Source organism: Mytilus edulis, chromosome 1 (genome assembly GCF_963676685.1).
Source record: "Mytilus edulis chromosome 1, xbMytEdul2.2, whole genome shotgun sequence".
NCBI classification, from domain to species: Eukaryota; Metazoa; Mollusca; class Bivalvia; order Mytilida; family Mytilidae; genus Mytilus; species Mytilus edulis.
In genome coordinates, this window is record NC_092344.1 from 85,934,393 (window position 1) to 85,949,121 (window position 14,729).

The following is a 14,729-nucleotide window of genomic DNA, read 5'->3' on the forward strand; positions in this document are numbered from 1 at the left end:
ATTTCATCCATATTCCATATATGGACAGCTTTCAAATTAGAATTCGTTATGACCTTTGCAAGATCCTCTGAAGATTTTTGAATTTAACTCTATCCGCCCACTATCATGGTCTATAATTGTTGTTTTGGGTTCCCGAAACACATGACTGGCTTTTCTGTAGCTGTAACCCCCATCGTATATCTATTTAATAGCCTTTTGAATATTTTTATACTTCATGTACATTTTGTTTGCTCTCCTGTGCATCTTAAATTATCTGAAAATAACATGAAAGGCTAGGCTAAGTATCGTAAATAGATTCCAAATATATTTTTTTAGAAGACAGACGATATAATGTTTTGTACACATTCTGATATCTCAGGATAGTAAAGGTCTAGCTTGGTTGAAGACGTGACGCCATGTTGTATTTCCGAACACTCATGATCTTCAAATATTACTCTTTGGGCAATAAAATGTTTTGTACACTAAAAAAAATAACAGAAGATAAAAAATTTAAAAATTAAATTGAATTCACAAAAATACTCAACTCCGAGGAAAATTCAAAACGAAAAATCCCTTATCCAAATGGCAATAATCAAAATCTCAAACACATCAAATGAATGGATAGCAACTGTCATATTCCTGATTTGGTACAGGCATATTCTTATGTAGAACATGGTGGACTTAACCTTGTTTTATAGCTAGCTAAACCTCTCACTTGTATGAAAGTCGCATCAAATTATATTGATAACGATGCATGCACAAAACAACAGAAATAATAGTTAACAAAGAAGCACACAATGGCATATATACCAAGCATATTAGCAAAATTAAAAACAAGAATACACAAATTTGCCATAGTACAATAACACAATGACGTGATGTATAAGAACAGAGCCACGCTTTATGTATCGAAGTAACACTAAAGCATACAGAAAAAGCACATTAGCAAAATTAAAAATCAAGAATACGGGAATATCATAAACAATAATGACAGAATGTACAAGTACAAGTATTTTTATCACAATAAAACAAACAAATATTTAACAAAGAAGCACTAAAGGCACACATCAAATTTAACATCATTCATTACTCCCTTAATTTTGAATTGTATTTAAGTATGTCAAATCCACCAATAAATAAAGGCTACAGTAGTAAACCGCTGTTCAAAATTCATAAATCGATTAAAAAAAAAATCCGGGTTACAAACTAAAACTGAGGGAAACGCATCAAATATAAGAGAACTACGACACACACAGAAAAGAAATATAAAATAACATTAGCCATTTTCCTGACTTGGTACAGATAAGCAAGTAACACAATTATATACAGTTTGAACATCACCGTGTTCAAAATAACATTCGTGGTCAAAATTGTCCTTCAGACAACATAAAGCTATCCGTTGGTATACAGATAGTAATTACACCAGTCAATTCCGTTTCTCTTAAAAAATTAATTGGCTCATTTTCTTTTTATCAAATATTAAAACATTTCTTTATTCCATGTTTCATGTTTTCTGTCGCATTCAAATTGACATTTCTTATCGTTTTCTAATTAGATTAGCCTTTACACGAGGGTGTAGATAGTTGTTTTTTTTTAAATACTGAGAATAAATGACAAAAATAGAGAAAAAATAAAGAATAGGCAAAATATATATAGACAAGGGAAAATGGTCTAAAAATAGAAGATTACAGAAAACTGTTTCCATTGGTACAAGATTGGAGAGGATATCCAGTCACATGTAAACACTTGTTCTGTTTGTAATCGATTTAAGGCTTTAAATAGAAAAACCTTAAGCGTCAGAGTTACACTGTGGGTTATCCGTTGGACCGCGTTACAATTATTGTTATTGGTCCTTTACCCCATACCCGTCAAAATAATAAATTTAGTTATTGGAGACCATTTTACTAGATGGATGGAGGCGTTTTCACTTCCACACCAGCAAGCTGAAAAGGTTGCAGAAAAGGTTGCTGAAAAGCTTGTCCATGAATTTATTTCCCGTTTTGGTATTCCTTTGGAACTCCACTCTGATCAAGGGAGAAATTTTGAGAGTAAAAGACAGAAGTTTGTAAATTATTGGAAATACATAAGATAAGATCTACGTCCTATAGACCTTGCTGTAATTTATCTGTTTAATTGTATCATAGAGATATTTAATGCCACTTTTGAGGGAATGATAAGAAGTTGTGTTAAAAATGATTGGGATTCAGATATTGGTATTTTAATGGTAACCTATAGAAGTACTGTACATACAGCAACAGGTTATTCCCCTAACATGTTAATGCTAGTCCCATAACATGTTAATGCTAGGCGAGAGATTACTTTACCCTCTCAAATTATATATTCCCTTTTTCAAATTGTAATGACTCCATGGAAGTCGAGACTTAAGTTTCCAAGATGAAGACAAAATGGGAGGAAACTTACCAATAAGCACGTGAAAATCTCCGGTCATCTGCTGTACTACAGAAAAAAGAATACGACACCCGTATATCCCAAAATCAATTTTGTAAAGGATCACTTGTTTACAAATTTAATAATATTTAAAAAGAAAAAACTAAACGAAAGATGGTCTGGTCCATTTGTAGTAGGAGATGTTTTGAGTCCTGTACTTTATAAATTAAAAACTAGATACAAATCTGAGACTCTTCATCATGTAAATTGAAGAAATATCAATCTGATGATGTTCCAGCCTGGGCTGTTGCTGTCAAGAAAGGAATGTAAGATGTTCAAGTCAAGGTACCTGCTGTCAATTATTTGTCCTCATTTCTTTCAAGTCTCGGTTTTATTTCAGTAAAATGTCTGAAATTTACAATTGTAATTTGACTGACTGTGTGAATGAAGGACATAAGAGAAACACAATTTTGCATATTTTACTTAACCATGTACCGGAAGACCAGGCACCATTTCATTGTAACATCTGTCACTTCCGTGGAAATACTAGTAGAAACATGGACCGATACTTCCCGACTTATTAGCCTCATCTTGAGAAGATGGAAGAATTTGATATTGATTCTTGTAACAATTGTATTATCAAATCTGGAAACCCATATTTTGTTAAATTGGGCACGGACACATCTTGTGATGCTTTATACAAGGACCAACCTTATACAGTAACTGAAGAGATCGAAGCAATTAGGGAAGACAGCGGCGAGTTCAATGTTGTAGATAACCGAAGAGACCTTTATACCCTTCAGAGAGCTCAAGGCAGAAATGAATATTCTAAAAGGCAATCATCCGGCTGAAGTAAACAGATTTGGAAGCTATATTGCCCGTTTGGAGAAAAGGTTAAAAGTGAAAGAAGATGAAGTACAGTCAGCAGAAAGAAAACTAAGGAAGGGAGAAGGGGGAAGTAGGAAGCAGTTATAAGAAAAAGATGATTTGGTAAGGAAATTAGAGAGGAAACTTAGACACAAAGAAGTGTTGAGGAGAAAACTTAAAGTAGAAGAGTATGATACAGAGAAAGAGCAAGAAAATGAGATGCCCAGGAAAAAGCTGAAAGGATATGTGGTTAAAAACTGTTTTAGACAGTATCTTAATCTTAATTTTTATTTAAATGTCATATTCATGCATTTGTTACTGTTTTTGACAAAATTGGTTTCCGAAATCTCTACATGAAATTAGAAAATAAATCTTTAAATGATCAGTATAAAGATATGGAATGATGGATCTTTACTTATTTACCTTTTTTATTGATTCTTAATTTTGAATACCAATTGTGTCTTAACTTTGTCAGATATTTTAGTGTTTTAAAGGAGGTGAAGTCCTCAAACACTTTTCGTTGTTATTGTGTACATATATATTTTATGTGGTGCTTAAAGTAGAAGAAATTCTCAGCGTCAAACCTATTCAATGATTTTATTATTATTATTATTATTATTATTATGTTCAATAAGTATACTTTTCTAATTTTTGTTAATTGAATTCTGGAATTTCGGGGACGAAATTTCTTCTTCAAGGGGGGTAGTATTGTAAAACTGAAATGGTATTTGGTCAAAACTCGATCTTTAATAATGATTTCTCATGAACTATCATTCCTTCCGTATTATTTATGTTTGCCCAATTTGTTTAAAGGTATGAAAGACCTGATAAAGCACATTTTAGTCTTGTTTGATTTATTAATCAACGTTTTCAGAAGAATTTACTGTGTTTACATATTTTCCGCCAAACCGTAGTTCCATGTTTTGTGCAAGAGTTGTCGTTCTTTTCACAACAAAGAAGTTATTTCTGAAATACGGGATTTAATTCCAGGTGTGCTCAATTGAAATATTGTTATTACGGAATAAAACTATTTGTTGTATATAATTTATGTTCATACACTAAGGATTTTCTTATCCTAGGAGTAGATTACCTTAGCCGTATTTGACACAACTTTTTGAAATTTTTGGTCATTAATTTGGATGATAAGCTGTTATCAGGAATAGTAACAGATAGAGCCAGCACAATGACGGGGAAAATTAATGGTCTGACAGCAAGAATCAGAGCTTAGCACCCAAATGTCATCTTTATTCATTGTATATGTCATAGATTAGCCTTAGCCTGCACAGATTCTAATGCTGATGTCAAATTCATCAAAGACATTGCAGATATCTGAGATGTTTATGGAAATGTTTTGATGATTCACCCAAACGATCAGCCATCTTAGCCAAGGTGCAGCTTGAGTTAGCCAAATGTGATGATCACCTACCAAAGTCATCAAGAGTAGCCATTGTACATAAAGTTAAAAAAAAAAAAAAAAAAAAAAAAAAAAGCCTGCATGACAAGGTGGCTGTCATTTGATGCAGGTGTAAAGGGTTTCTATGACAATATTGTAGCAACTTTCCCATGCTTGAGAAATTTGGACAAAGACTGTACTGCAATTGAACTTCTGAAGAAGATGAGGAATGTTCGCTTCCTGGCTGGTATTTATATTTTGACAGAGGTTTTGCCAATATTGGCTAAATTGGGCAAGACTTTCCAGAAGAGTACTGTCATAGAAGGAGAAATTGTTAACAAATTTGAAGAAGGGTTAGGAGCACCAACTAGAACATATGAAAGGTTTTATGAACAAATACACACACGCTTTAAAGACAATTATTCATGAAAGATTTACAGACTCAATCCAATTCTATCAGCATTTTCAGAATTTGACCCTGCCATGATGCCAGAAAAAACTAATCCACTTTTCAAAAGATATGGTGATGATAAGTTGCAAACTTTAGCAAACCACTTCTATGATGACGAAGAGTCAAGAGATGAAGTAAAAGTAGATAGGCTAGCTTTAAATATCATTTAATGAAAATCATGGAAGAAATACAGAGAGATAAACAAGAAGGAACCCCAACTGAATATACTCTTCAGGGAATTATTCAGCTGAAATCACAGCAAGGCTACATCTTTCCAAAACTAGCAAACATTGCAGCAGTAATTTTGTCATTACCAATTAGTAATGCTTTGCCAGAAAGGGGTGCCTCTGCTGTTAAAGGAGTAAAACAAGGACGAGGAACAGACTGAAGAACACGATGCTTTCATCATTACTCCAAGTTGCAGTAAATAGTCCACCAATACATGAATCAGAGCAGTTGATAAAAAAAAATGTGTACACAAGTGGTATGATATGAAATCAAGAAGAAACTGCAAAATTCTAAATCATTACTTCCACTCCAGACACCATGAAATGTTGTTACAACATCTGATGCTGGCACACAGGCTGATATAGTGATTGAAGAAATGGAAGACGATGTATCTCAAGTATAAAAACGAATGAACAATATTTTGTCAATTTTAAAGCTCCCTGGCCTTAGTTTCAGTCAGGAGAAACAGACCCAGATTCAGATCTGTCAGAGAATGAATATGAAGACAGTTTTGACTATGATTACGAATAGAACAATTTCAAGAACTTTAATTTTATTAGACATTAAATAATGATACCGTTAAATTCATAACACAATTCATAATTTAAATGCTATGAAAATTTACCAATAATGATATCACTTGCAATAACTTGTTTTTCTTATATTGAGCAATGCTTTTTTCATTTCCTAGCAAGTTTTGGATACCTAAATGATTTTGATATAAGCTAATGCTTCACTGACAACTGTTCGATATATAAAATCTGCATTTGTTGCATTTAAAGTTTTACTTCACAAATGAATGTGTAGCAAAGCTAAAGAAGGAACAATATTATGCTATCTAAATTTCTTCATAATTAAGATTATTTAATACATTTTGAGTGTTTTGACTGGTAACATCTATGATTAAGATTATGAGGACCTTTCTTTTTTACTCAACTTAATTGCATTGATTTCTTGGTAATCTTGGTGATGAATGTCAGCTACTTTCTTACCTTTTGAAAATATATGGCAATTATTATAATATGACTTGATTACAATTAAGGTCATTTTATCAAATCTTTTATATTTGATAAGCAATATCACAATTTACCAACTTAACCTGTATATGGGATATATATTTCCCCAACTTATTCGATATCCAAGAGCTTGCAGCTCCTATTCAGACTTTGTAAAACGTCATCGGTGTCTGAGTAGAAAGTTGATAAACCAGGGGTATGTCAAAGAACATCTCGTCCTTTTTCTAAAAAGTTCATCGGAAGGTACCAAGACCTTGTTGATAAATATTTCGTATCAACTTCACAAATAATACACGATGGTCTTGATGTATAGATTCTGCGTACTGATGTTGTTTATCATCTTAACAACGTGTTTTATAGTTCTTTCATTTGTCTTTGTTCTATTATTAATATTACTTTTACTGTTGAATGGTTTTATGTGATATTCGTTTGACGTGGCTCGGTACTTATAGATCTCTTCAATGTAAGATTGAGAATGGAAATGGGGAATGTGCCAAAGAGACAACAACCCGACCATAGAAAAAAAAACAACAGCAGAAGGTCACCAACAGGTTTTCAATGTAGCGAGAAATTCCCGCACCCGGAGGTGTCCTTCAACTGGCACCTAAACAAATATATACTAGTTCAGTGATAATGAACGCCATACTAATTTCCAAATTGTACACAAGAAACTAAAATTAAAATAATACAAGACTAACAAAGGCCAGAGGCTCCTGACTTGGGACAGGCGCAAAAATGCGGCGGGGTTAAACATGTTTGTGAGATCTCAACCCTCCCCCTATACCTCTAGCCAATGTAGAAAAGTAAACGCATAACAATACGCACATTAAAATTAAGTTCTAGAACAGTCCGAATCTGATGTCACAAGATGTAACCAAAGAAAATAAACAAAATGACAATAATACATAAATAACAACAGACTACTAGCAGTTAACTGACATGCCAGCTCCAGACTTCAATTAAACTGACTGAAAGATTATGATTTCATCATATGAACATCAGGCACAATCCTTCCCGTTAGGGGTTTAGTATCATACCATCATAACATATATGAGAAGAACATAACCCGTGTCATGCCAATGTGTTTGTATTATAACGTGACTCTGTACTTTAAAAGATCCCGTCAATATGATATACTGCTATTATGAATAACAAAATACGTTGAACCATAAACGTCAAAATCATTCTTCAATCGCGTTGTGGTATAACCTATTTGTGGATTCTTATAAATTCTATATTTAACTTTTGGACTATTTTCAATCTCGGTCTATTTCTGAAATTTATTCTTACATACTTTTGATTTTTTAACCCTATATGCTAACATTGCATATGTAAATTTTAAAATTGTTTGTATGCACATTGAACGACAAATTTATGTGACGTATACAATTTTCTGACGTCAAACACACAAATCAATGAATGTGTTTGTAGATAGATTTTTTGTGTTCTGTTAAATTGTTCCTTTTAAAATTGTTATACGATGATGAATGATGTACCCATATTCTGACTATTTTATTTATTGTGTCTGTTTATTTAACGCATCAATGTAAATATAACGGAATTTGATGAGACTGTCATCAAAGTGAGAGGGTTAGCGCTACAAAACCAGGTTTAATCCACCATTTTTCTACATTTGATAATGCCTGTACCAAGTCAGGAATATGACAGTTCTTGTCCATTCGTTTTGATGCGTTTTGTTATTTGATTTTGCCATGTGATTATGGACTTTCCGAATTGATTTTCCTATAAGTTCAGTATTTTTGTGATTTTACTTTTTATTATTCAAATTTATTTGAAAATAAGGAGATGTGGTATTGTGGTATGACTGCTAAATATCCACCAAAGTTCAAATGAAATGGGTGTAAGCATTAATAGGCAACTAACTGTACGTCCTTTAATAATGAGAAAGTCCCATACCGTCTTCTTGCCTTTTTTAAGAAAAAATAAGCTAGAACAAATATTATTCCTATGAAACCTCATTTTTTATGTACTTGTAAATGCAATTTTCAATATAATCCCCCAAAAAAATTCAAGGAGGGGGGGGCTGACCCACTCTTTAGGAAGAGCCACTTCAAATTAGTGAATAGCCTATTCACCAATTTCTTTTGGAATACCCTGCATTTAACCATGAGCATTCACATTTTTATAACCTGTTTAATGAATATATCTTACAATAAGGCGTTATTTAAATGATTTTACTTTATATATTCAAAAACTTGCGACGTAATAATTGTGACCTTTTTATCCTAGTGCAATGAAGTGACTTTCTGTCCATTTGCCAAGTTATTAACCAGTTAGGGACTGGTTCTTAAAGTAATGTCCTTTAAAATTTCATTTGACCAGCACTTGCCAGTATTTCCAGGTATTTACCGCTGGCTTGGTCAATACTAGTATCGACCGCTTTGTTGCAATCCTTGGCATCAACAGCTTCAATAATAAACGTTTTGTCGATTGCCATTGTGCCTGTTGTGGTAAAATTATGAATGATATTTGGCAGATGAGAAAGAAAGTCCAAACTAAGTTTGAATCTCAAACTAATTGCAACAGAAAAGTTTTAGTTTTAATCTATAGCATCAAGCCCAAAATAAACACAAAAAAAGTCCATAAAATCTAACTTGAATAAAACTCAATTTTTTCATTTTTGATTTCTTATGGAAAACAGCACGTTTAATAATTGCATGCGTCCGACGCACTTTTCTGTATTTACTTTCATCAAGAACGTTCAAAGCGTTGATATCCGAAGATGTATAAGTACCGAACCCGTTGAAGAGCTATATGACAAAAAATACCAAACATTAATAGCCAAATTCATCTTCAGTCAACTTTGCCCGAGGGAGTTAAAACCTTAGTTTCTTATTAATATCAAAATTTATAAACGGATAATTTTAGAAAAGTTTGTTAAATCATGAAGTACTGACTCTTGAGCTGAAGATACTCTCGGGGACTGATAGTTCACCAGCAGATGTATCGACCCAGTAATGTTAAAAATGAAAATTTACATTGGAAACAGTTTTTGGTTGATTTTCTTAAAATTCATGTAAAATAGGATACTTTGATGGGGTTATGAGTTCGTATTTGATAATATGATATAAGCTTCTGCTCGTGAAATGTACAAAACAGAAGTGTTGTGGGTATTTTTTATTATTTTTGCACAATTTTCATTAAAGAAATTGCAAATTTATGGCTGTGTCACCATTTTGAAAAAATAATCTGTAAATTATATTTGTTCATCCACCTTGTTTAAAGAAACTTTAAACCACAAAAAGAAGAATTTATACTTGATTAGTTTTATTCAATTTGAGATTCTTTATCTTGGCATACTGAAAAATCTAATAAATGGTCGACTAATGAATTATGAAATATAGGTTGTAGCAAATTAAAAGATATGAAAACACCTTCAAAGTTGTTTGTTTTACTCTAAAGATGGCTAAAATGTCAAGAATCAATACATTCTGTTGAATAGATAAATTTTTATTGAAATTTCTGCCTTTTTTCAGTGTTATCGATGCTTTTCCTTATCAATGCAAATCTCCATAGGAATTTTTAAATCATGATATTTTAGTTTTCCTCAAGTTAGATGTTATGGGACTTTTTTCAGTGAATATTTGGGATATAATGCTGAAGTTCGAAACTTAAAAATCTTCTGTTGCAATTACTTCAAGGTATGGGTCAAATTTATGCCAGATTGACTGGACTAACTGGCATGATTAAAACGGAAAGAAATAGCATGAGTTGACTACCTTAGTGCATCGTATTCTGCATTCAATGAATGGAATTGTTTACGGCATAACAATGATGGCTCATCCTCTCTGTGGGGATATAATAGGAATCAGCGTCCTATCCACTGGCACTTGTTTTCTATCCATGGGAAGATCTACTATCCCTATATATTACGAGAAGGTGGCTAACATTGTAATAGCTACTTCCACTTCGAAACTCTATTTCTACATAGTTACTCGTCGTATTTGTGTCCTACCTTACGCTGTTCACTTCATTATATATTTATCTTTCGCGCTGTACAAGTTACAAAAATCCCATTGTGACCCTCGTCACAGCAATCATGAATTATATTTACATAAACTATGATTTTCTTGACCTAGTAAACCCTCACTATATCAACTTCCGGTTTTATCAGCAGCAAATTTAAGGTAGTTTCTGATTGGTCAGAAAACTTTGGTCCGGTTCCCTGTTTATTTATTTGTATACAAGTTACCAGTTAAACGAAAGTTGTCAACATTGTTGTGTTTGACTTCACAAACTATGATTTTGAGCAATCAACAGCAAAATATATTGTCCAAGGCGTTAGAGGGCCATTCTATGATTGTGTTAGGTCAAAGTGGGACTGGTAAGAGTTATTTAATAAAAGAAATAGCTAAAAGTTTCAAGAAATACAATGAAAAATCTAGTGGGGTGCAAGTTACTGCCACGACTGGCATAGCATCGGTTAATGTCGGGGGGGAAAACAATCCATTCATGGTCTGGAATTGGTGACGGTCGGTTTTCAAATGAGACATTGCTCCATAAATTAGAAAACAGTGACCATTATGAAGTATACAAACACAATATCAAGAGCACCCAATGTCTCATTATTGATGAGATATCCATGCTATCTAGCAAGTTGTTTGAACAAGTAGAATATATTTGTAGACATATATTAGATAAATCCCTCATATTTGCATTGGTGGCATACAAGTAATTGTTGTAGGAGATTTTTTCCAATTAACCCCCGTCCCAGATCAACTGAAGTTGGACTCTGGAGAGCATTGTTTCAGGTCACCCATATTTAAACAAGTGTTCAAACACAAATTTATTTTGACAAATGTAATGAGACAAAACCAAGAGGACTTTGTCAAAGCAATCAATGATATTTCGAGAGGTGAGCTGCCAGAGGACACTCACAATATGATAAAAAGATTGAGCCGCAAATTACCACCGGGAGATGATGCCATAAGACTTTGTGCCAGAAATTTTGATTGTGAAATGTACAATTCTTGTAAGCTTATTGATATGGAGGGTGGGGAATTTGTATTTAACGCGGTTGATGAAGGGAATAATTCAAAACTAGAGAGACTTCCTGTTCCAAAACACCTTCACTTGAAATTAGGGTGTCCTGTAATGTTGTTGAAAAATTTGAATGCTAATCTTGTCAATGGTCTACGGGGTATTGTTAATTCGATTTCAACAGAAACTGTGACTGTTGACTTTAAAAATACAAATTTAAAAGTTACTCAAGTAGAAATTAAAAAGGAAAAGTTCACTGTGTACAGTTCTGTTGAAAGCAAAGTAATAGCTTCAAGAAAGCAATTAACATTATGTCTTGCCTTCAGTATCACAATTCATAAATCACAAGGTTTAACTTTAGACCGAGCTGTAGTAGATGCAAGCTGCATTTTTGCACCTGGACAATTGGGCGTGGCTATTGGTAGGGTAAGGGGGAAAAAAGGTTTGCAAGTACTAGTAGTAAGATTTAAAAAGTCATCAATATTGAAACATGAACTTTCCTTGTACAAATACTACGATGAAAATGTGAATCATATTTTTTATGATAGTGGCACATTATCATACTGTAAAACACCTTATGATATTGTTCATACCCCTGACACTAATTGTCAAAATATACCAGACCACTGAAAATGTATTGCTGTACATGATTTGCCAGTTTGCTTTCAAATTTTCCCTCGTGTAGTGCTTGCACATCTAAACCACTATCAGACAAACCGTATAATTTTGTGCTCGACTTGGTATTGACAATTTTTAGGTCTTCTTGAATCGCCATTTCATATAAAATTAAACCTCCAAAGTAGCCCTCTGTTACAAGGTTTTGCCTCTTGGCCTCATTACACATCCACAGCATCATGTCAGGAACAATTCCAGGACATTGATGCACAGCATTTTTGTATAGTTTTATAAGACTTTCAGACGGTAATTGTAACCAATCATTTTGAACAATATCTCTGTATGCTGCAGGGTTTCTATTGAACAAACTTAAGGCCATACAAATTACATCTTTGTCCCAACACATTCCTTTCTTACTTGTCATATTAGGTGCAACAATCTGTGTGTGCAGTAATGAAATTTGATTTTCATGAAGGTTAGGAGCTAACTCTTTAAGTTTTCTTATAATTTCACCTTAAGAAAGTTCCACTGGGTCATTTTCCTTATTCTCTGATTTTAAACTATTCATTTTCTTGTTTGCAACAAATTTGGAACACTTGTTACATATAAGAAGAGAGGAGTTTAACTTAAGTTGCACAATACCCAAGCAGTCTTCATGTTTTAATATGTGCTTTGCCACACCATCCGATAATTTACATATTTCCTTAGTACCTTTTATACTTGAAGAGAATGAGTGTTCTTTATTCAGTTTGATTTCACATCCTTCGCAAGGATGAATCAACTTTATACATTGAAATATTGCAGCTAAAGATGTAAATGTATATTCCACTCTATTAGGGATTTGGTATGAGGCAAGATCTACAACTTTATTATCAATATGTACTGTGATTAATTTCTCACAACTGAATGTTAAATGTAAGACAGGGTTCTTCCCGTTAAATGATATGTCATAAAAGTATCCGAAAGTGATTGAGGTGGCACGTTGCTTGAAGATGAACCAATTAGGTGGTGTCATTTTATGGATATCTTCAAATGAAATATCTCTTGTTGTGGTGGAAAGGCCAGTCAAATTGATGGAAATGTTTTTATAACTCTGGAAGTGGTTTAATTTTGAATGGTGATGACTATAAGGCCAAACTAACACTATGAGTGACCTGACTGAGTGATCACCCCACTTGTTTCCTTCTTTTTGAGATAGAATACTAGTAAGTTGAACAAGAAAAGACTGTAGCAGGATGATGTTACAAATTCTCCCAAACAAAGCCCCCTGTAATTATAAACCGCTTGGTACCCACATACTATTTATTCAATTTGACATGACGAACAGGAAGATAAATGGGTGTGGATTTCAACCTTTTACAAGATATAAGAATATTTTTAAATGGTTGGGATGGGCATTTGACCCGGGGGTACTCACCCATTTTATTTTTTTATTACTTTTATCGTCCCAAGCAAGAAGATATTGGGTTTAGGGGTTGGTAACTCGACCGTTTACAAGATATGAGACCATTTACTACTTAAATGACAGGGGTGGGGTTTAACTCAGGGTACTAGCCTGGCATATTATTCAAATCAATTTGACATGACGAACAAGAATATATAACTTTAATGTTTAACTTTAGGGGGGATTCTCAATCATATAAAAGATATAAGAACATTCTTAAAATGGCAGGGGGTGGGGTATGACTTAGGGGTGTACTCGCCCTATATTTTATTTGATTACTTTTATCGTCATATAATTATTGAAAAGAAACTTCAGTTTCAACTTTGGTTGATTGTATAGGGAATGACTGGAACAGGCCCCCTCTTATTGCAGTCCTGCCCTCCTTTATTAAAAGTTTTTGATCTACTACTGGCCATGCACCTTTTATCAAATTCAAATTAAAATGTCCCATTGAAATCAGAATTTTTTAAATATAATGTTATAGAATGACCCATTGCATTTCTGAATGTCCACAGAAAATGGCCAATTGGAAAAATTTTAATCCCAATGCAGGGGGTGGGGGTGGTAGGTTCACTGCAATTACTTTGAGGTACAAATTTGCAAACGGCAAATTAAAAACCCACCTATCCATATGCTTAAAGCATTTAGAATACTAAATCTAATCATATATTTCTCATTAAATCCTGACCTATTCATATATGTATTGAAAAAAAGAATAATCTGTACAGTGCAACTTAAGCAAAATTTTATTAGATGCCACGCTCATTCCAAACACCATAATACATTTTTCTTGTATTTCAGCCTATTCATTTAATTCCAAATAACCATACCCATTCAGGCCACACAGTCACAGGCTACTAGAGTCATGGATAGAAGATCATAGCACAGTCGCTTGAATTTTAGTGATATATGTATGAAAAAAAATTAAAAAAAATACTGTTATATATGTTTTTTTTCATACATATATCACTAAAATTCAAGCGACTGTGATCATAGAAAACAAGTGCCTGTGCGCACAATTGTAGAAGTCGCAACCCCCATCTCCTCCCATTTAAGTCCCAATCACTCAGTCAGGGTCAAAAACAAATTATTTTTTTCTCCAAAAACTGGAAACAAACTTTTTTTTCCAAAAAAAAACATGAGGGTTTACTAGGTCAAGAAATCATAGTTTATATAAATATAATTCATGATTACTGTGACGAGGGTCACAATGGGATTTTTGTAACTTGTACAGCGCGAAAGATAAATATATAATGAAGTGAACAGCGCAAGGTAGGACACAAATACGACGAGTAACTATGTAGAAATAGAGTTTTGAAGTGGAAGTAGCTATTACAATGTTAGCCA

At 33.4% G+C, this 14,729-nt stretch overlaps 1 protein-coding gene across 1 annotated transcript; it reads left to right on the top strand.

The window, feature by feature from the left end:
- The first annotated feature begins 11,146 nt into the window (after positions 1–11,146).
- LOC139488693 (ATP-dependent DNA helicase pif1-like) lies at positions 11,147–14,265 on the top strand. The gene is made up of 2 exons (XM_071274543.1): positions 11,147–11,749; positions 14,221–14,265. Exons 1-2 carry the CDS (start codon positions 11,147–11,149, stop codon positions 14,263–14,265), a joined length of 648 nt encoding a protein of 215 aa, XP_071130644.1.
- Positions 14,266–14,729: the final 464 nt, after the last annotated feature.

Coding starts and splice junctions, on each gene's coding strand:
- LOC139488693 (XM_071274543.1), top strand. CDS start 11,147: ATGAGACAAAACCAAGAGGACTTTGTCAAAGCAATCAATGATATTTCG. Junction 11,750..14,220: donor TGGGCGTGGCTATTGGTAGG/GTAAGGGGGAAA, acceptor ATACCCATTCAG/GCCACACAGTCACAGGCTAC.